The sequence below is a fragment of the Filicampus tigris genome, chromosome 14 (assembly GCF_054856515.1).
Source record: "Filicampus tigris isolate MCC_2025a chromosome 14, RoL_Ftig_1.0, whole genome shotgun sequence".
Classification (NCBI taxonomy): domain Eukaryota; kingdom Metazoa; phylum Chordata; class Actinopteri; order Syngnathiformes; family Syngnathidae; genus Filicampus; species Filicampus tigris.
Window position 1 is genome coordinate 20,546,664 of NC_141230.1, and position 20,378 is coordinate 20,567,041.

The 20,378-nt window shown below is 43.1% G+C and overlaps 3 protein-coding genes across 4 annotated transcripts; 2 read left to right on the forward strand and 1 right to left on the reverse strand.

Moving 5' to 3' along the window:
• Nucleotides 1–47: 47 nt before the first annotated feature.
• il17d (interleukin 17d) lies at nt 48–2,796 on the forward strand. Its single transcript, XM_086051919.1, has 2 exons — nt 48–1,344; nt 2,161–2,796. The coding sequence occupies exons 1-2, from the start codon at nt 1,016–1,018 to the stop codon at nt 2,474–2,476; spliced, it is 645 nt and encodes a 214-aa protein (XP_085908045.1). The 5' UTR covers nt 48–1,015; the 3' UTR covers nt 2,477–2,796.
• Nucleotides 2,797–3,106: 310 nt separating this feature from the next.
• Nucleotides 3,107–13,992, forward strand: LOC147136775 (intraflagellar transport protein 88 homolog). 2 transcript variants are annotated; one of them, XM_086052098.1, is made up of 25 exons: nt 3,107–3,211; nt 3,304–3,375; nt 3,457–3,516; nt 3,662–3,715; nt 3,848–3,914; nt 4,027–4,096; nt 4,193–4,283; nt 4,782–4,886; nt 4,958–5,060; nt 5,870–6,216; nt 6,372–6,442; nt 6,547–6,633; nt 7,696–7,795; nt 7,934–8,020; nt 8,378–8,564; nt 8,667–8,775; nt 9,781–9,931; nt 10,179–10,294; nt 10,822–10,874; nt 10,945–11,010; nt 11,094–11,200; nt 11,642–11,708; nt 12,007–12,102; nt 12,191–12,325; nt 12,583–13,992. In XM_086052098.1, exons 4-24 carry the CDS (start codon nt 3,674–3,676, stop codon nt 12,307–12,309), a joined length of 2,241 nt encoding a protein of 746 aa, XP_085908224.1. In that variant the 5' UTR covers nt 3,107–3,211; nt 3,304–3,375; nt 3,457–3,516; nt 3,662–3,673; the 3' UTR covers nt 12,310–12,325; nt 12,583–13,992. The 2 variants fall into 2 exon arrangements, with proteins under 2 accessions (XP_085908224.1, XP_085908223.1); XM_086052097.1 differs by having other exon boundaries at nt 3,121–3,216.
• eef1akmt1 (EEF1A lysine methyltransferase 1) lies at nt 12,495–20,169 on the reverse strand. The gene is made up of 5 exons (XM_086052099.1): nt 20,046–20,169; nt 19,767–19,977; nt 19,519–19,601; nt 14,095–14,387; nt 12,495–12,813 (listed from the first exon to the last, which is right to left on the reverse strand). The coding sequence occupies exons 2-5, from the start codon at nt 19,917–19,919 to the stop codon at nt 12,680–12,682; spliced, it is 663 nt and encodes a 220-aa protein (XP_085908225.1). The 5' UTR covers nt 19,920–19,977; nt 20,046–20,169; the 3' UTR covers nt 12,495–12,679.
• Between the last annotated feature and the right edge of the window lie 209 nt (nt 20,170–20,378).

The following is a 20,378-nucleotide window of genomic DNA, read 5'->3' on the forward strand; positions in this document are numbered from 1 at the left end:
GACATTTTAATTTAAAGAGCTCAGGACCCTTTGAAATATTGGAAACACCACTTATCACTTTCCAAGCTATAGTAACGCTTCCATGCAAAAAAAAAAAAAAACCACTGAGAAAAAAAACCATTCCACCTCGTTAGCTTAATGCTAATAATAAACACTATATTACGCCATAGATGGTCTAACGAATGGCATCGTTGTTGCGGTCTACTTAATCCTTTCAGCAATTGATATTTGAAGACAAGTGTGGAGCAACACATGTAGACAGACAATTTGCCATTCACATATTTATTCTTTGTGAAAAAAAAATATTACTGCAGCTTTCTGAGTTAGTTGTGAAACTGTTTTTAGTGTGTGTTTCTGTATGAAGCCATGGCCAAGGCGCTCATAACAGGAGAGGCACACAATATTCATTGAATTGAAACAAAAATTTCAGTTGAATTCTGCCATTACTGTATGTTTTTTATGAAGTACAATATTATCGAGTGCTATTTTTCCTTATAGACATTACAAATTCCCATTCATTTCAAAGAGGAAAGATGATCTGAGATATGAAAGTTTTGATTTAAAGGCGTGGTCACAGAATGATTAAAACTTGCATCGCAAGGCACCAAAGTAATATTTCCCAATACTGTGTGCAAAGGTTCACCATAATTTAATATTTAGATATCTTTGCAAAAGCAGATTGTTGGGGTTTTTTTTCCTAAGCTTTGATCCCAGTACATTGTGTACCTAATAAAGTGGCTTGTGGGTGTAAATGAAATTCCATCATCCATAATCACCAAAGTGATTTGCAAGTCATTTGTGCGTGGACACAGTTGATCCAAGGGAGCCACGCACAGCTGCTCCAGTGTGCGCCTCCCACTCCCACGCGAGATGTTTGTTTGATTAGCACTGCTGCGTGGACAGAGGACAGAAGCTCTCACTTGCACTCGGAACCCAAAGTTTAGACGCTGACGGTGCGATGAGACAACTTGTTCCCACTTGAGTCGCGGAGGAGTCGACACGCCGGGAATTTGAGATGGTCATGCCGCCCGGGCTCCGCGTCGTCTTCGTGGCGGTGGCCGCGCTGCTGCTGGTCGACGCCGGCGCCGCCGCGGTGGGTGGCCGCGTGAGGAAGAAGGTGACCCGGACCCGCTCGTGTCTGGACCTTCCCGAGGAGATCCTGGAGCAGATGTTCGGTCGCCTCTCGGTCGGGGTGCTGAGCGCCTTCCACCACGCCCTGCAGCTGGAGCCCCGAGACAGGGTCAACCTCAGCTGCCCCAGCGCCGCCTCCGCGCGCTCATGGTCGGCGGAGAGCAAGAGCAAACTCCCGGTCAACCTGCTCAGCGTTTCTCCCTGGGCCTACAGGTGGGAAATGCCACACTCGTTAATATGCATATGTATGTTTATATGTTGTATGTCTTGTGTGGCTGTAGTAGCTATCGTGATTATTTTTGATATCGACGTATCCCATCGTACAGTATGAGAGGGACCAAGTTGCGATAAGGAATAATTGTGACCTTATGATATCGATAAACCACCATAGATATTGACACTTGGACAATTTATTCATTCATATAATATGTATTATATCTACCCCTGATACTATCAGTATTGTTGGAGAAATGTATATATTTTATGATTCCCACCCCAATTTTGCTGTTAATTGTGGTGGGTGACAATATCGATACAGTACTTAAATTAAGGGCGCTCAAGAGGAGTTGGTCGAGGGAAGCGTGTTTAAAATGATAGACGGACCAGTTGATAGGCGATTACTGTTCTATTTGATCCGACGTACGGCGGAAGGGTACCCATTCGGGCAGACGGATGGCGATACACAAACCACAATTTTGGGGAAAATGCCCGTCTCTGCTTTTTCTATCGCTATATTGTAATACTAATTGATTTTGTTTTGAAAAAAAAATGTGACATTGTATTGTAAGTTACTAGCTGCGATTTCCACTCCTATTTTACTGAACATGTAGGTGTGGAACCAAATATCGATATTGGAGTGTAGTATCATTACGTTGAGAGTATCGATAGATCAGCATCAACAATTGATATCGTGCATCACAATTCATGACCGTTTTGTTGTTTGTTTTGTTTTTTGTTTGTTTCACAGTATTGTGTCGTTATACCGCCTTGGTACTGACGTACAGCGTCTGTTGTCTGCCCGTTTTTCAGGATCTCGTACGACCCGAGCCGATACCCGCGTCACATCCCGGAGGCGTACTGCCTGTGTAAAGGCTGCTTGACCGGACCTCAGCGGCAGGAGAGCCAGCAGTATCGCAGCACTCCTGTCTACGCGCCCTCGGTGGTCCTCAGGAGGTCGGGTTCTTGCGTTGGAGGCCGGCACTCATACTCGGAGGTGTACGTGTCCATCGCGGTGGGCTGCACCTGTGTCCCTCTGCTGGACAAGGACCGCGCGCTCCACAACTCCACCCGGACTCTGGACTCTTGGAGAACGGCAAAGAGCAAAGCTGCACGCTCGTGGGGATGAGTTATCATCCACCTATTACTGGTCAGAAAATTGGGTACATTGGCATATAGCTGATACTTCTGTAAATAATAATCAGATGTTCTTTATGCCTTAAGAAAAGAGGCAATAAAATAAGTACATTTCGAAAGATGTGTCTATTTTTGAATGTTTTCATCCAAGTCAATTCCTCAAATAGTGCACGAGCGCCTTCATGTGGACAAACTGGTATTAATCTCGCATACGTGCAATTCCGCATTCACCTTGACCACCTATTTACAGATTTGTTGATTTATTTTTTGCATTCACCGAAACTCCCTGCCTAGTAGCTTTTTTTTCTCAGATTTTTTTCTACCACAGCAATTTATTTATATATAGTGTGTGCGCGTGTGTAGTAGTAGTGCATGAGGCACACACACACACACACACGAGAGACGTACTCAAAACACGCACACTCAACACTTTTGAGACGAGCAGACACAGGCTGTTTACATCACTAAGGCTCATTTGACATCACAGGAGCTGCACAAGAGATTGAATAACGTGCAAACCGATGACGTCATAAAGATGGCCACGCCTCCTCTGATTTCTGATTATTCGAATTACATTAACGTTGACCTTAATGGCTCACAACCGCGTTGTCGGCCTCATTGAAAGCGCCTCAAAGACCCACTCAGACACAAATGAACAATCGGCACTTGAGCGTGAAGGAGGACGACCTCTATTCAGGCTACAACGACTATAATCCACTTTTCGACTGTAAGGTGGGCGAGCTCTTTCTGTGATTGTTTCATTTGATAGTTAATCACTGTATAATAACGTGCTTGATGGGCTATTCTTCATTTTTAAAGGAGTTGGAAAATGATGCCAGCTTCCAAGAAGCAATCAAGAGCAATCAGGGCAAAAGAGCACATTTACAACCAGTCCGTATTATTACTATTATTCTTATTATCGATGTGTGCTGTAAAGTATATTGAAGACATGTCCTCTCATTTTCCAAAAAGATTAATGGACATGTTGCTGACCCTACCACAGGGGGGCGACCTTTAACTTCTTCCTCTGGAGTAAGTACAACGTATGTCTGTGTTCATTGTGTTTGTTTAATGGAAGTGTGTGTGTGTGTGTGTCTCTCGTATTTGCGTCTGTCGTTAGTGTGCATGCGTGTTTTATGACAGACCGTGCCAACAAAAAACGTATCTTTATTGACAGTGTCGTACCCTCATGCCGCCATCAGTAAGTCGACCAATGACAGCTGCTGTGCAGGTAAGCCTTGCTGATGTACATAAAAAAAACAACAACAAAAAAACAGATGGGACTCAAAATAGAGCCCAGAGGCACCCCAGTGATAAAAATGCAGATGGAACTTCTTTAAATGATCGAACAATTTGTCTACAGCCGAGTGGAGCAGCTCGCCCCATGTCGGCAATCAGTGCTGCAGGTTATTCCTCCTCTCCCACACGATGTGAGTCCAACCCAATCACCTTTCCAAATTGTTATTATTTTTATTTGATCATCGTATTCGGTCCATTAATGAAATAGAGACGTAAGTGCCTTTTTCTTTTTTGTCATTTTAGGCCCAAACTTTGATCCTCTGGGCCAGTCCAGAGGCCCTGCTCCCCCACTGGAAGAAAAGAAGGACGACACGTGAGCCGACATGTTAGCTAGCCACTGTTGTAGTCGTGATGGTAACCACGATGTCTGACTTGTGCCTCGTGTTGTCGTCGTTTTTCGTCGCCCTAGGCCCGAGGAGAAGAACAGGCTCTTGGAGAAGAACGTGAACGACTTGATCACCGAGAGCTGCATGGCGCAAAGCACGGGCAACTCGCAACTGGTCAGACTCTTGTCAAAGTGGCCTATCAGTCGCTACAGTGGATATCTATTCTGAAAAAAATAAATAAATATATATATATATATATATATATATATATATATATATATATATATATATATATATATATATATATATATATATAGTTGCTGTTATGTGAAAAACACTTATCTCCATTTATTTTTTCATTTTCTTGTTTTTACCTGACTCATGTTTCCGAATGACAGAAATTGCATTAAAGTAAAAATTAAAGTTTCCAAAATCGGAGATGAGTGTTTTTCACGGTACAGCGACGATATATTGGATATGCATGAGTGTTGATGTCAAAGTTTCAAATCAGTTACTACCTTTTTAAAAAATTGTGTACAGTAGTGACCGGTGCATCGGAGAAAAAGTTTGAATTTGTAGTGATTCATCCATATAGGAGAAAAGAGCTTTTGGAATTTGTGCTCCCTGATGCATCACTTTTGGAGCATGATTTTGTGTGTTGCGTTTTGACAGGCTCTGCAGAAGGCCAGAGAGGCCAGGAGGAAGGAGAAAGCGCTGGTGAGACAGAAGGAACAGTCTGGAAACTCTGAACAAATCAACGTGGATCTCACCTACGCTGTGAGTGTGGCTACGGTCGGTCTCCGATGTCAAAGTTGCCCGTTAACGTGTGCGGTTGTCCGCGCTGGCAGGTTCTGCTCAACCTGGCTAACCAGTACGAAAACAATGAGATGTACCCGGAGGCCATGAGCAGCTACCAAGTCATCATCAAGAATAAGATGTTCGCCAACGGAGGTGAGCCAAAAGCTGCTATCAATCTGTTAGCGGGCGTAGCTTCTTGAGACTTTTTCGGGGGGGTCTGCTCATGATAGACGTACCGACCAAATTTCGTGTTGTGAAGTGATATTGGCTTCAGGAACTGGATTTTCAAAATAACTCAACTTTATAATTGTTATCATTATTAGAATGGCGACCTAATATGTCTGCTTCGAATCAAAATGGCTGACTTTGTGTGTCTTTTTGAGTGCGGCTTCCTTTTTTGTGGGCGCACTCATGATAGGCGTGGCTCTTACATTTCATTTCGCTCAAAGAAACTGGTTTCTGGGGCTGAATTGTCAAACATGAAAATGTCCGCTTCAAAGTAAAATGCCAGACTTGCTGTTCATTTTCAGGAATGGCTTTTTGATCCTTGTTTTGTGGGTCTACTCAGAATAGCCATCTAACAAATGTTATGCTACTCAGTGAAATTGGCTTCTGTGGCTTAATTTTCAAACAAATCTAGTTTGATTTTTTTTTAAACTATTAAAATTTCAGCTTAAAAAAAGTGCTTTAAATCAAAATGGTCAATTTCGTATGTCTTTTCAATCATGGCATCTTGAGGCTTTTTTAGGCCTTCTCATGGTTGACGTGGCTACCAATTTTTTGCCCAGTCAAACTGGCTTTGGAGGTAAAATGTTCCATTTTTTTGGGGGGGGGGGTCATATCAGTAGCCCCAAGTTAGAGTAGTCCTTCACCTTTCAATCTCTGCGCTTTCTTTCCCACAACAGGCTACAAAGTCCACCTGTTTTTTGAAACTGTTTTGCCGCTGTTGCGCCCTTGCGTAGGACGTCTGAAGGTGAACATGGCCAACATCTGGGTGAAGCAGAAGAACTACCCCAAGGCCATCAAGTTGTACCGCATGGCGCTGGACCACATCTCGGACGACTACAAGGAGATGAGGATCAAGATCATGCAGAACATCGGCACCGTCTTCGTGCTGCTGGGCCAGTACTCGGACGCCGTGGCGTCCTTCGAGCACATCATGAGCAAGAGCGCCAACGTCAGGACCGGCTACAACCTGGTCCTCTGCTACTACGCCACCCGCGACGCCGAGGGCATGAAGAACGCCTTCCGCAAGCTCCTCGCCGTGCCCCTCAACGTGCAGCACGAAGACAAGTACATCGCCGCTAATGTGAGGGAAACACCCACTCTGTGTGTGTGTGTGTTTGTTTTTTTTTTTGGGGGGACCAAATCCTGTATAATTAGTGAACAAAAACAAAACAACTACAACTAAAATTTAAAAAAAAACCAACAACATTGTTTTATGAACACTGTGATGTGTTTCAGGATGACATCAAATCCAACATGTTGATGGAGGTCATCAAGAACGACAAGCTGCACCACATGGAGAGAGACTTGTAACAATACATTCTCTTACATAACAACAAGATTTTTACCACTGCACGTTTGAATCCATAAAATAAATGAATGCGTCCGAATACTTTCCCCATCCGTCCCACAGGAAAGCTCGTGCTGAGAAGTATGTGATGACCTCCGCCAAGCTCATCGCTCCGGCCATCGAGGCTTCTTTTGCCGCCGGATTTGACTGGTTTGTTTGTTTTTCTGTTTGATATTTGGCAGCCTGCTTTTTTCCCCCTGCCTTTTTACTCATGTTGTGTATAAATGGAAGATTTGTCACCTTCATGCCCCCTCAGCATGCCCCTTCGTCTACCATCATTGACGACCATGCCATTAACCATTTTTGTTGTCGGGGGTGGTTGCTGTGGATGTCCGGGGTGGCCCCCCACCCCATTGGTCGCACCCGCTGCATGTGCCCACTTCTACTTGAGTGATGAATGTGAATACTTAGGGACACCTCTGCAAATGCAATGTCAAAAGTCAACACACAAATTTGCTGGGTTCATAGCAGAGCTGTCAAATCTGAAATCCAGGTCCAGAAAGTAAACCCTGCCACAATTAGGATTTAGCCACAGGTGCTTCGGCTCAACCGCGACATGAGTAGAAGCATTTTGCAGAGGTTTGTCAATACCTAGAGGTTAATTAAAAAAAAAAAAAAAAAAAAAAAAAAAATGGCGGACATTTCATTTCCTGTTTCTGGTGCAATCGAAGCAGTTCGGCGAAGAACTTAGTTGCCTCCTTATTTCTTTTTATTATTTAACCTCAATGATGTTCTTGTCAGTCCTGGTTCCATGACGAAAAGTAAGTGCGCGTTGTGTGCTGTGCACGTACCATGCAGCTGTTAATAACAGTCCATTTGCGCGTGCGTCAGTTAGCCACATTAGCCTGCTAGCATATTGGCCGTTCGCGGCAATTACTCTGCACAATAAGGGCATGTCGTTGACTATTTGCATGCTTAAGTCGCCTAACATTCTAACGATTGTTGCTCCTTGCAAAGTTACTGTAGGAGGGTGTGAAATTTATGAAAAAGATACGTGGGCTTTCAAAACGTCACTAAGTGTAATTATTTTTACGGCCACTAGATGGGGCTGTTTTTAATTTTATTTTTTATGAAGTATTTTAGTGCTATAATACAAGGGTGCATTTTAGTAACAGGATTTTACGATACTCTGTTGTTGTTTTTTTTCCCACATACGACATGCTTTGCTGTGATGTGTGATGAGGCTACTTGACTGTTGTTTTTGCGTGAAAGGTGCGTCGACTTGGTGAAGAACTCTCCTTATGTGGAGCTGGCCAATGACCTGCAATTGAAAAAGGCCATGACCTTCTTCAGACAGATGCACTTTGACCAGGTCAGACACACCTTTAAAGCACAGGTGTCAAATTCTGGGATGTTTTACACGTGTTCCTCCTCCAGCACTGCTGATTCAAGCACAGTACACTCCTTCAATAAGCGCCATGTAGCCTGACATGGAGACATTTTGTCGTAGGCCATGAAAATCTTGAAGGAAGTTGCCAAGCAAGACAGCAGAGTCAAAAGCGCCGCAGCCAACAACCTCTCCAGTCTCTTCATCCTGGTATGACATTGTTTTCATGCATGATGCGTGAATTCTCTTTAGTTTGACATTTCTATCATTTTTGTGACCACCATGAGGTTTTTTTCTTTCATTAACAGAGAGGTAGCAACAATTTTGTCTTTGTGTGTAATTAGTAAAGTGTTAGTTTTCCATCCAAATGCAACATTTTGCTAATCTAGCTCTATTTTTGCTCACAACTAGTCGGTAGTACGCCTAGAATTAGAATTAGACAATAGTTGCTGCCATCCAAACATGCCGTGGTTGGTTCTCCAAAAGATCCGGCAACTTTTAGCGTGTGGTATCTTCAGTTCCTGGAAGTAAAAGCTTCCAAAGTTGTTGTTGCTTTTGCTTTTCCAGGAGAAGGACTACAAGCAGGCCGAGCACTACGCAGACTTGGCCATGAACGCAGACCGTTACAACCCGGGGGCGTTCGTGTGCAAAGGCAACACGGAGTTCGTCAAGCAGGACTACGCCAAGGCGGCCGAGTTCTTCAAAGAGGCGCTGAGGAACGACTCGTCCTGCACCGAAGCCCTCAGGAACCTGGGTAGCCTCCCAAAAGAAACGCCCTCTTGCTCCTCTGCACTTGTTGTCGTACATTGTACCAAAATGTATAATGTATGTCGTCGTTTTCGTCCCCTTTTCCAAGGTCTGACGTACAAGAAGCTGAATCGTCTGGAGGACGCGCTGGACTGCTTCTTGAAGCTCCACGCCATCCTCAAGGACAGCACCGAGGTCATGTATCAGCTGGCCGACACGTATCCTCCTCCAATAATAGAGCACACCCAGGTGGGATGAAAATTGGCTGGTTTGATTTATGAATTATAGCTGATTATTTTTTTTTTGACTAACTTCTTTTTACACATTAACACATAAGACAAAGGTAATGATTATGCATACATTCACTGCCCCCTCCCCAAAAAATGGTAAAAAGAAAAAAGGCCAATATTTGCTCTTTTAAAATTGTCCAAAATCTGACACTTTTTTTAAACCTATAAAAATGAATGTTGCTCAAACAATCCCCTCCCCCCCAAAAAAACATCAAATTCTTTCAGCCTATGGCTCTTTCTTGCAGATTTTTGCAGATTTCAACACAATACAACATAAGACAAAGATCAGCAAAGTTAATGACATTCAAATATTTACCCTTCCAAAAAAATTTTGAAAAAAGTCAACCGTTTTTATTTGGCCAATATTAGCACTTCTAAAATTGGCAAAATCAGCTGCTAGTCAGTTGCTTTTTTTTTTTTTTAAACACATATCACATATTACAATGTAAGACAAAACTAATGATATTGAAACATTCTTCCCACTCAAAAAAGGAGCAAAAAAATTGTCCCAATTTTTTTTTTTTTTTTTTTACACACATTAGCACATTATAACATAAGACAAAAAATAATGATATTCAAACATTTCACCCCCAAAGAAAATCTGCAAAAAAATTGTCCAATTTATTCAGCCGATCAATCTTTATTAAAGATTTTTTTTTTTTAAATCTGAAAAAAAATCTGCAGCTTTTCCCTCTGTTGTAAAGTTTGTAAGAAAGTATTGTTAAACAATCAAATGTTCTGCCCTGTAATTTGTATCTTTGTTGTTCTAAGCATCAAAAAACAAGTTACTTTATTCATAATATATTTTTGATTGAATCGTCCGATAAATCGTTCATCGGAATATTGTTCTGCCAAATATTGGAATCGGCATGGCCCTCCAAAAATCCGGCGAATCTTCGGTCCTCGTGCTATATTTCTCTTTAACTGCGTCAGCTACGAGCTCCTGAAGGACCCCCACCCGGCGGTGGAGTGGCTGATGCAGGTGATCAGCGTGGTCCCCAACGACCCCAAGGCTCTGGCCAAGCTGGGGGATCTGCACGACCTGGAGGGGGACAAGTCGCAGGCCTTGCATTACTACTGCGAGGTAACCGGCGCACACACGCACGCACCGTGTTCTGAATGAGTCACTCATCCCGTAATCACAGTAGAGGGATTTTTAATCTAGTGGGCCTTGATAGTTCCACTAAAAATGTCTTTGCAGTGATTTGGGAGCCGGTAGTGAGTTTGCTGCATTCAGAATCATTCATCATTACCGACTCCCTAATCACCGTATTCCTGACACAGCCCATATGGTCATTAGACTGACACTGATGATGTCACTTCCTTCGCAGTCCTTCAGGCTGTTCCCCTGCAACATGGAGGTGATCGAGTGGCTGGCGGCCTACTACGTGCAGACGCAGCTCTACGAGAAGGCCATTCACTACTTTGACAGGGCCATCCTCTTGCAGTGAGTCACTACCATTTAAAAAAAATTAAAATAAATAAATAAAAAATGTGAATAACGTGTGCACATACACTATATGTCACATGTTTTTTTTTGGGGTAAATGTATAAATTTTCTATTCGTTTGTGTTTCACATAAGAAACGAAAAACAATCTTGACTCCCACAGTTTGGAGAAACGTGCGTTTTTAAATATTCATCATGATAAAAAGTTTAATTTAAGACAAAGTGAACAGAAATATGAAAACATAAAATGCTATTCATTTTTGAATAAAGAAAAATGATTAAGTGAAAAAATATCTTCAAATAAAGACCAAGGGAAGTTTTTAAAATGTACGAATACAAACAGTGCTGTCGAGAAATATGTCAAAAGCATTCAAAAAAAATCAAATTAAGGCTAAGTGGAAAAAAATTAAGGAGTAATACATAAAAAATATTAAACTTTAAAATATAAAATGTTGGTCATTCATCTTTTTGTGAAGGAAGACATGAAAATGGTTGGACGTTGACAGGTTGTATTTGTCTTCCTCAGACCGAGTGAGGTGAGGTGGCAGCTGATGGTGGCCAGCTGTCACAGGCGAAGCGGTCAGAAAGGACGCCCGCCGCATCTCAACGCATCGCACCAACACGCCCAACACTTTGCTTCTTCTTTCAGGAAACAGCCAGAAAGCTCTTGAAACCTGCAAAGAAATACACCGCAAGTTCCCCGAAGATGCGCAATGTGAGACGGCTTCAACCGCCAACGCTTACAGCAAATAATAATAATAATAATAATGCTGTTTTTTGGGGTTTTTTTCCGTGGAGGTCTCCGCTTCCTGGTGCGGCTGTGTCAGGACATGGGCCTCAAGGAAGGCCAAGACTACGCCAGCAAACTCAAAAAGGTGGAGAAGATGAAGGAGCTCAGAGAACAGGTACGCAGACAGTTCAATTTTTGGAGTCTGCGTTTTGACTCACCTTTTTAATCAAAGATACAAGGAAGCTTTTCGAGTTGAATTTTTGGCGCTGATTCCAAATCTGCCCTTGCTTTTTTTTTTTTTCCATAATGATAATAAAATAACAATAATATAGTATGTCATATATTTAGTAATATTTATGAATTGGGGGTTAGGTTCAACAAGAGGTGGATTTTTTTTTTTCTGAAACATTAGCTAAAAATGACAATGCAGGGTAAAATCTGTATTGCGCAAGCTTCTATTGGTCAAATTTTGAAACAAGAAAATGATAAAATCTCAATAAAAAAAAAAAAAAAAAAAAGTAAAGACTGTTTTGGAATCAGCACCACAAACACGTTGAGCGACATATTTCACATCACTTTTGATGTCCACTCTATCTGATGATGATGTTTTCTCCAGAGAGCAAAGGCAGACCGAGAAGGAAGTACAAGAAGTAGAAGAACAGACAGCACCGACGCCACGACTGGTCAGTTCTACTTTATTATTGTAGGGAACAATACTTAGATACTCATTTCTCATGCTTTTTAATATCACCACTAGGGCCCGACTGATTTAATTGACTTATATTAGCTAAATTGGCTGATTTTTTTATTTTAATTTTTTTTTACAAAATAACAAAAGACAATTCATTACATGTATATACAGTTGGGCCTTATCACAACTTTCAACAGTTTGAGTAGGTCTGTCTTGTCGTAGCACCATTTTGTTTGCGCCGCTGGTGTATCGGTTATGCGTGTGTCCCACGTTTGTCTCTTTCGTTCCAGAGAGCTTTTCCAAAGGTGACCGTGCGGTTGTGCCCGTGATGTCACTTCCTGCCTCCAGCGAGCCTTACGAGAGCAGCGGCAGCCCCAAAGAACTGGGTGGGTGGCGGCCGCCTCGCATGCAAGCAAATTGCACCGATGCTAGCTAGCCCTTGTTTAGCACGGCGGCCATTTTGCGTTTGCATAGACGCGTCCTACGTGGACCCGCTGGGCCCCCTCGCCAACCAGCCCAGGACCGGCGCCAAGAAGCGGGTGGACGAGGACGTCTTTGCTGGAGAGGACCTCGGCGACGAGCTGCTGCCCTAGTCCGAAACATCTTCTTGTAAGTTGGCCTCCCATAGCTCTTCACTTTAAGAGACGTTTATTTTGCCCATCCATACACAGTAGTACGCTGTCCTGTGAAAAACACTTCTATTCAATGTTCTTATTTCTATGCGAATGGTGTTTCAGCGTTACAGACATCGCGTGAAGATGAAAAAAAAAAAAAAAAATTTAAATCCCAAATTGGACATAAGTGTTTTTCACAGGACAGCGACGATGATATATACAGTGTAGTAATGTGTGGCCTTTCTTTGCCAGCATTTTCCATTCGGACGTGTGGTCATGTGACTCATCGCTCATCATCCAATCAGCAACCGGCACCTTCTGGACAGTCCCGTTCCCCCTTTCCTGCCAATCAGCAGGACAGCAGCCGCGACGGGTAGTTGACGAAACACCGGAAGTCGTTGGACAAGTTGCGCTCGTGCTGAGGCAGGAAGTGGCACACTTTCACGTCCAGAAGATCCTTGGCCAGATTCTCCATGACGGCACCTGAACAACAAGACAATAAAATGCTCGTTATGCTAAGCGAAATGCCAAGACAACACTTGACGTGGTGAAATGCATTTTTCTAGTCATTTTCGCATCCATACAGCACTGTGCAACTTTGTATAGTAACATTAGCATTGATGCTAGCACAACCAAAAAAGGTGTCCTGGCTGGTCCAAGCGCTACATGACTTAGACAATGATGTGAATCAGGATTGCGATGGTACATAACATTCTACGTGGGTCATGCCACAATGACTTTTGACGCTGTTACAATTTTTACTTACCGATACTTTAAAGCAGTTATATTGTTCCATTTTCTTCAGTTTATAAAGACAAAACTACAGCGGCGACCTGGCTGGTCCATGAATATTATACAACTTAAGTGTAGGATGCAAGGTTGCTATAACAACAAACTAGCTGTCATTCAGCTTACTACTACCCAATGCAGTAGCAACATGATATTGTAGCTCTTGGGTTAGTCTGTGATTGTTGATGCTTTACATCATATTATATACAATCATATTGTTACATACTTCTGCTGTAAGTGGTTGAAGAGGAAGTCAATCCAAACATGCAGGGAGGGCCCACTAGTTGGAACACGGCATTCTGATGAATATTGCATTTGTGGAATATGTGTTAAGCAGCAAAACCCGCCCGTTTTTAGCCATGTCAGGGGGCGGCCATTTTGTCACTTCTGTCGAATGAAAGTGACATCACAGTCGCTCAGGTAACGACCAATCACAGCTTCGCTTCAGAAAACCAAGTGAGCAGTGATTGGTCGTTGCCTAAGCTCTGCGCAACTGTGATGTCATTTTCAGCCGACAGAAGTGACAAAATGGCCGCCCACCTGACATGGCGAAAAACAGGTGGATTAACTCTTATTACACAAACGCAATATTTATCAGAATGCCTTGTTTCAACAAGTGGGACCGCATAGAACATATTCTTGAAAAAAAAATGTCTGGGTTGACTTTCGCTTTAAAATGTAATTTAAAAGTTTTGTGTAATACCAAAGACAAACATACACATTATGCATTTGTTAGCCCAAAACACAACTTCAGATGTCCTGGCTGGTCCACAAGTACGACAGACTACGAAGAATATGTGATCTGAGGTTGCAATGGCAACCAAAAAGTTGATGATGCTGTATTCTCCTCAATAAAAGCCCGTCTACTGTGTAGCAACGTTGAAGCGGACAACTCCGATTACTATTACTTGGTGTTTTTTAATCAGTTAAAGTGTACTTATGAGTAAAAAAAAAGAATAAAAACGGATCTGTAACCTGTGCAGAGCAGCACTTTTCCTTTGCTGAGGTACTTGACAGTCTGGGCCACTTTGGTGAGACACTCCTCCGAGAGGTAGGGCGGGTCGGCCAGGACCACGTCGAAGCTGCCAGGGGCCACGGCGTGCTCCGCAAATTCCAGCGGACGCTTGTAGTCGTAGAAGACAAAGTCGTCGCCGTAGACGGCGAAGCGGCGGTCATACTCCAGGACCGCCACGGCCGCGGGACCGCCGCCGGGGCCGCGCAGCTGCTTGAGCTTCTGGTAAACGCTGGGGGCGCTCACGCACGCGATCCTGGCAGCACAAATCGCAGGGGTACCTAATTATACGGCTCACTCACATCTGCTAAGCTCAATGCTAACTGCAGTGATAACGCGCCACGGCTGAGAAGAATCTGTGTGTATATTTGCAGGAATTACCTTCCTTTGTGAAAAGTATGGACACGAAACTAACCCTGCTTCGAAAACATAACCCTAGTTCGAAATCGTGCTTCCAAACCCTAACCCTAGTTCGAAACCCTGCTTCCAAATCCTAACCCTAGTTTGAAACCCTAACCCTGCTTTGAAACCCTAGTTCAAAACCCTAACCCTAGTTTGAAACCCTAACCCTGCCTTGAAACCCTAGTTCAAAACCCTAACCTGCTTCCAAACCCTAACCCTAGTTCGAAACCCTAACCCTAGTTTGAAACCCTAACCCTGCCTTGAAACCCTAGTTCAAAACCCTAACCTGCTTCCAAACCCTAACCCTAGTTCGAAACCCTGCTTCCAAATCCTAACCCTAGTTTGAAACCCTAACCCTGCTTTGAAACCCTAGTTCAAAACCCTAACCTGCTTCCAAACCCTAACCCTAGTTCGAAACCCTATTTTGAAAACCTAACCCTAGTTTGAAACCCTAACCCTAGTTCAAAACCCTAACCCTAGTTCAAAACCCTAACCTGCTTCCAAACCCTAACCCTAGTTCGAAACCTTGCTTCGAAAACCTAACCCTAGTTTGAAACCCTAACCCTAGTTCAAAACCCTAACCTGCTTCCAAACCCTAACCTGCTTCCAAACCCTAACCCTAGTTCGAAACCCTGCTTCCAAATCCTAACCCTAGTTTGAAACCCTAACCCTGCTTTGAAACCCTAGTTCAAAACCCTAACCCTAGTTTGAAACCCTAACCCTGCCTTGAAACCCTAGTTCAAAACCCTAACCTGCTTCCAAACCCTAACCCTAGTTCGAAACCCTAACCCTGCTTTGAAACCCTAGTTCAAAACCCTAACCCTAGTTTGAAACCCTAACCCTGCCTTGAAACCCTAGTTCAAAACCCTAACCTGCTTCCAAACCCTAACCCTAGTTCGAAACCCTAACCCTGCTTTGAAACCCTAGTTCAAAACCCTAACCCTAGTTTGAAACCCTAACCCTGCCTTGAAACCCTAGTTCAAAACCCTAACCTGCTTCCAAACCCTAACCCTAGTTCGAAACCCTGCTTCCAAATCCTAACCCTAGTTTGAAACCCTAACCCTGCTTTGAAACCCTAGTTCAAAACCCTAACCTGCTTCGAAAACATAACCCTAGTTCGAAATCGTGCTTCCAAACCCTAACCCTAGTTCGAAACCCTGCTTCCAAATCCTAACCCTAGTTTGAAACCCTAACCCTGCTTTGAAACCCTAGTTCAAAACCCTAACCCTAGTTTGAAACCCTAACCCTGCCTTGAAACCCTAGTTCAAAACCCTAACCTGCTTCCAAACCCTAACCCTAGTTCGAAACCCTAACCCTGCTTTGAAACCCTAGTTCAAAACCCTAACCCTAGTTTGAAACCCTAACCCTGCCTTGAAACCCTAGTTCAAAACCCTAACCTGCTTCCAAACCCTAACCCTAGTTCGAAACCCTGCTTCCAAATCCTAACCCTAGTTTGAAACCCTAACCCTGCTTTGAAACCCTAGTTCAAAACCCTAACCTGCTTCCAAACCCTAACCCTAGTTCGAAACCCTATTTTGAAAACCTAACCCTAGTTTGAAACCCTAACCCTAGTTCAAAACCCTAACCCTAGTTCAAAACCCTAACCTGCTTCCAAACCCTAACCCTAGTTCGAAACCTTGCTTCGAAAACCTAACCCTAGTTTGAAACCCTAACCCTAGTTCAAAACCCTAACCTGCTTCCAAACCCTAACCCTAGTTCGAAACCCTGCTTCCAAATCCTAACCCTAGTTTGAAACCCTAACCCTGCTTTGAAACCCTAGTTCAAAACCCTAACCTGCTTCCAAACCCTAACCCTAATTCGAAACCCTGCTTCCAAATCCTAACCCTAGTTTGAAACCCTAACACTGCTTTCAAACCCTAGTTCAAAACCCTAACCCTAATTCGAAACCCTATTTTGAAAACCTAACCCTAGTTTGAAACCCTAACCCTAGTTCAAAACCCTAACCTGCTTCCAAAAACCTAACCCTAGTTTGAAACCCTAACCCTGCTTTGAAACCCTAGTTCAAAACCCTAACCTGCTTCCAAACCCTAACCCTAGTTCGAAACCCTGCTTCCAAATCCTAACCCTAGTTTGAAACCCTAACCCTGCTTTGAAACCCTAGTTCAAAACCCTAACCCTCGTTTGAAACCCTAACCCTGCCTTGAAACCCTAGTTCAAAACCCTAACCTGCTTCCCAACCCTAACCCTAGTTCGAAACCCTGCTTCCAAATCCTAACCCAAGTTTGAAACCCTAACCCTGCTTTGAAACCCTAGTTCAAAACCCTAACCCTAGTTTGAAACCCTAACCCTGCCTTGAAACCCTAGTTCAAAACCCTAACCTGCTTCCAAACCCTAACCCTAGTTCAAAACCCTCCTTCCAAATCCTAACCCTAGTTTGAAACCCTAACCCTGCTTTGAAACCCTAGTTCAAAACCCTAACCTGCTTCCAAACCCTAACCCTAGTTCGAAACCCTGCTTCCAAATCCTAACCCTAGTTTGAAACCCTAACCCTGCTTTGAAACCCTAGTTCAAAACCCTAACCCTCGTTTGAAACCCTAACCCTGCCTTGAAACCCTAGTTCAAAACCCTAACCCTAGTTTGAAACCCTATTTTGAAAACCTAACCCTAGTTTGAAACCCTAACCCTAGTTCAAAACCCTAACCTGCTTCCAAACCCTAACCCTAGTTCAGAACCCTGCTTCCAAAACCTAACCCTAGTTCAAAACCCTAACCCTAGTTTGAAACCCTATTTTGAAAACCTAACCCTAGTTTGAAACCCTAACCCTAGTTCAAAACCCTAACCTGCTTCCAAACCCTAACCCTAGTTCAGAACCCTGCTTCCAAAACCTAACCCTAGTTCAAAACCCTAACCTGCTTCCAAATCCTAACCCTAGTTTGAAACCCTAACCCTGCTTTGAAACCCTAGTTCAAAACCCCAACCCTAGTTCGAAACCCTATTTTGAAAACCTAACCCTAGTTTGAAACCCTAACCCTAGTTCAAAATCCTAACCTGCTTCCAAACCCTAACCCTAGTTCAGAACCCTGCTTCCAAAACCTAACCCTAGTTTGAAACCCTAACCCTGCCTTGAAACCCTAGTTCGAAACCCTGCTTCCAAATCCTAACCCTAGTTTGAAACCCTAACCCTGCTTTGAAACCCTAGTTCAAAACCCTAACCCTAGTTCGAAACCCTATTTTGAAAACCTAACCCTAGTTTGAAACCCTAACCCTAGTTCAAAATCCTAACCTGCTTCCAAACCCTAACCCTAGTTCAGAACCCTGCTTCCAAAACCTAACCCTAGTTTGAAACCCTAACCCTGCCTTGAAACCCTAGTTCAAAACCCTAACCTGCTTCCAAACCCTAAACCTAGTTCGAAACCCTGCTTCCAAAAACCTAACCCTGGTTTGAAACACTAACCCTGCTTTGAAACCCTAGTTCAAAACCCTAACCTGCTTCCAAACCCTAACCCTAGTTCGAAACCCTATTTTGAAAACCTAACCCTAGTTTGAAACCCTAACCCTAGTTCAAAACCCTAACCCTAGTTCAAAACCCTAACCTGCTTCCAAACCCTAACCCTAGTTCGAAACCTTGCTTCGAAAACCTAACCCTAGTTTGAAACCCTAACCCTAGTTCAAAACCCTAACCTGCTTCCAAACCCTAACCTGCTTCCAAACCCTAACCCTAGTTCGAAACCCTGCTTCCAAATCCTAACCCTAGTTTGAAACCCTTAACACTGCTTTGAAACCCTAGTTCAAAACCCTAACCCTAGTTCGAAACCCGAATTTGAAAACCTAACCCTAGTTTGAAACCCTAACCCTAGTTCAAAACCCTAACCTGTTTCCAAACCCTAATCCTAGTTCGAAACCCTGCTTCCAAATCCTTACCCTACTTTGAAACCCTAGTTCAAAACCCTAACCCTAGTTCGAAACCCTGCTTCCAAAACCTGACCATAGTTTGAAACCCTAACCCTGCTTTGAAACCCTAGTTCAAAACCCTAACCTGCTTCCAAACCCTAACTCTGGCTCAAACGCTTTTTTTTCCCACAAATATGCCTTGTACATGGTCACTTCTTTTTTTTTCACCTTACTATACATGGTCGTTTTTTTTCACAAAAAAACGCCTTACTATACACGGTTGCTTTTTTTTCACAAAAACGCCTTTCTATACATGGTCACTTTTTTTCACAAAAAACGCCTTGCTATATACATTGTCGCTTTTTTTTTTCCACAGAAACGCCTTACTATACATGTTTGTTTATAATAAAAACAACAACAACGCCTTATTATACATGTTCATTTCTTAAAAAAAAATAAACGCCTTCCCATACATGGTCGTTTTTTCCCCCAAAAAACGCCTTAGAATACATGGTCGTTTTTTTTTCACAAAAAACGCCTTACTATACATGGTCACTTTTTTCCACAAAAAACGCTTTACTATACATGTTCGCTTTTTCTACAAGAAAACACCTTACTATACAGTTAATTTTTTCCCTCACAAAAAACACCTTACTATACATGGTCGTTTCCCCCCCCCCCCCCCAAATTAGTTATTATTAATGCATAATTGAAAAATTGTTGCCAAATTGTTTTACATTTTCAGCATTGTTAATAAACTGCAAATTATATATACATAAATATCATCTCCTGTGTGCTTACTATGTACATTTCAACATTAGACACTCCAATTGCAATTGATAAGTCGAGAAACAAATTTATTGTTATAGTCTGTGAACCCCATGAAATAGCCTTGGCCACCCCAAGGATATAAGTCTAGCTCCGCCACTGGTTGTCCCACCAGTAATCCACCTTCAGAAGCAGTATACTGTATGAGGCACAACAGGGATGGTTATCTGATTGCAGGATGGAATGTGTGTGAAAGGCAATTAAGTCACTATCCCCTTCTGCACATGACAGGCACTAATGCGTCTGTTTTTGAAAGAAGGAGGAGAAAGGGGTAAAAAGGCATGAATGAGTTTGTTTTTGTTTACCTTCCTCCTTCTCCAGCTTGGTGTAGAAGCTCCTCAGCCAATAGTGTTGCCGTGTCGTCAGTGTACCAGAACTGACTCATTCTCTACACAAACAACAAAAGTAGCATTCACTTTTACCATTTTCGGTTTACGACGAGATTACGTAACACGTCGGCAACGTCACTTAAATCTATGTAACGCTATCACGTAATCCCCACGGATCGTATTTCGGGACAAACGTTGTGTATCAATACTAGTTTACTGCTTACCCAGTCCTCGCTTACGGCTCCCACGGCAAAGTGGTCCGAGTCTGGGGAAGGGTCTTCGCTGGTGTTCTGGCTTCGGGTCTCCTGGTAAAACTCCTGCAAAGCCGCCAGAGTGTGAGCCGACAGCGTCGGGACGTCGTCGTCGCTGTCACTCATCTTTGACGACGGAGAACGAAGCCCGACTGATCTGATTTTCTCGTCTCGAAAGAGAAACCTTATAACAGTGAGGAAATATTGTTTGAATAAAGAAAAGGTGTATGGAAAAGTTCAACGAAAACTCACTCTTGTCGTCACTTCGATGTGGCCATGTGTGCGTAGTCGCCGGGTGATGACGTCACGCCACAACAGCCAACCGACGGAGTGTAACCGACGGTGCGTTCAGGTGCACTGGGAAACCGTAAACTCCTCCGAAAAGTTGCAATGTGCTTAGCTCGCTTGAAAAGACGTCGAAATGGCTTCCTTTGATATTTTAACCTAGTCACACATTCTTATCTATATAAACACATTTTTTGTTTTATCTTAAAAGTGTTTGTTACTTCCTTTTTTGTCTTTCTATCCTGCTATTTTAGGATATAAACGTCCTTGTGTAGAGGCAAGTGAAAATAAACTTCTTTC

Excerpts from the sequence above, each read along its gene's own strand:
- il17d (XM_086051919.1), top strand. The coding sequence starts at position 1,016 with ATGGTCATGCCGCCCGGGCTCCGCGTCGTCTTCGTGGCGGTGGCCGCG. Across the intron at positions 1,345-2,160 it reads GTTTCTCCCTGGGCCTACAG|GATCTCGTACGACCCGAGCC; the intron begins GTGGGAAATGCC and ends CCCGTTTTTCAG.
- LOC147136775 (XM_086052097.1), top strand. The coding sequence starts at position 3,136 with ATGAACAATCGGCACTTGAGCGTGAAGGAGGACGACCTCTATTCAGGC. Across the intron at positions 3,915-4,026 it reads TTCCTCCTCTCCCACACGAT|GCCCAAACTTTGATCCTCTG; the intron begins GTGAGTCCAACC and ends TTGTCATTTTAG. Across the intron at positions 8,776-9,780 it reads ATGTATCAGCTGGCCGACAC|CTACGAGCTCCTGAAGGACC; the intron begins GTATCCTCCTCC and ends TAACTGCGTCAG.
- eef1akmt1 (XM_086052099.1), bottom strand. The coding sequence starts at position 19,919 with ATGAGTGACAGCGACGACGACGTCCCGACGCTGTCGGCTCACACTCTG. Across the intron at positions 14,388-19,518 it reads CAAGCTGGAGAAGGAGGAAG|GATCGCGTGCGTGAGCGCCC; the intron begins GTAAACAAAAAC and ends TTGTGCTGCCAG. Across the intron at positions 12,814-14,094 it reads AAAAGTGCTGCTCTGCACAG|GTGCCGTCATGGAGAATCTG; the intron begins GTTACAGATCCG and ends CTTGTTGTTCAG.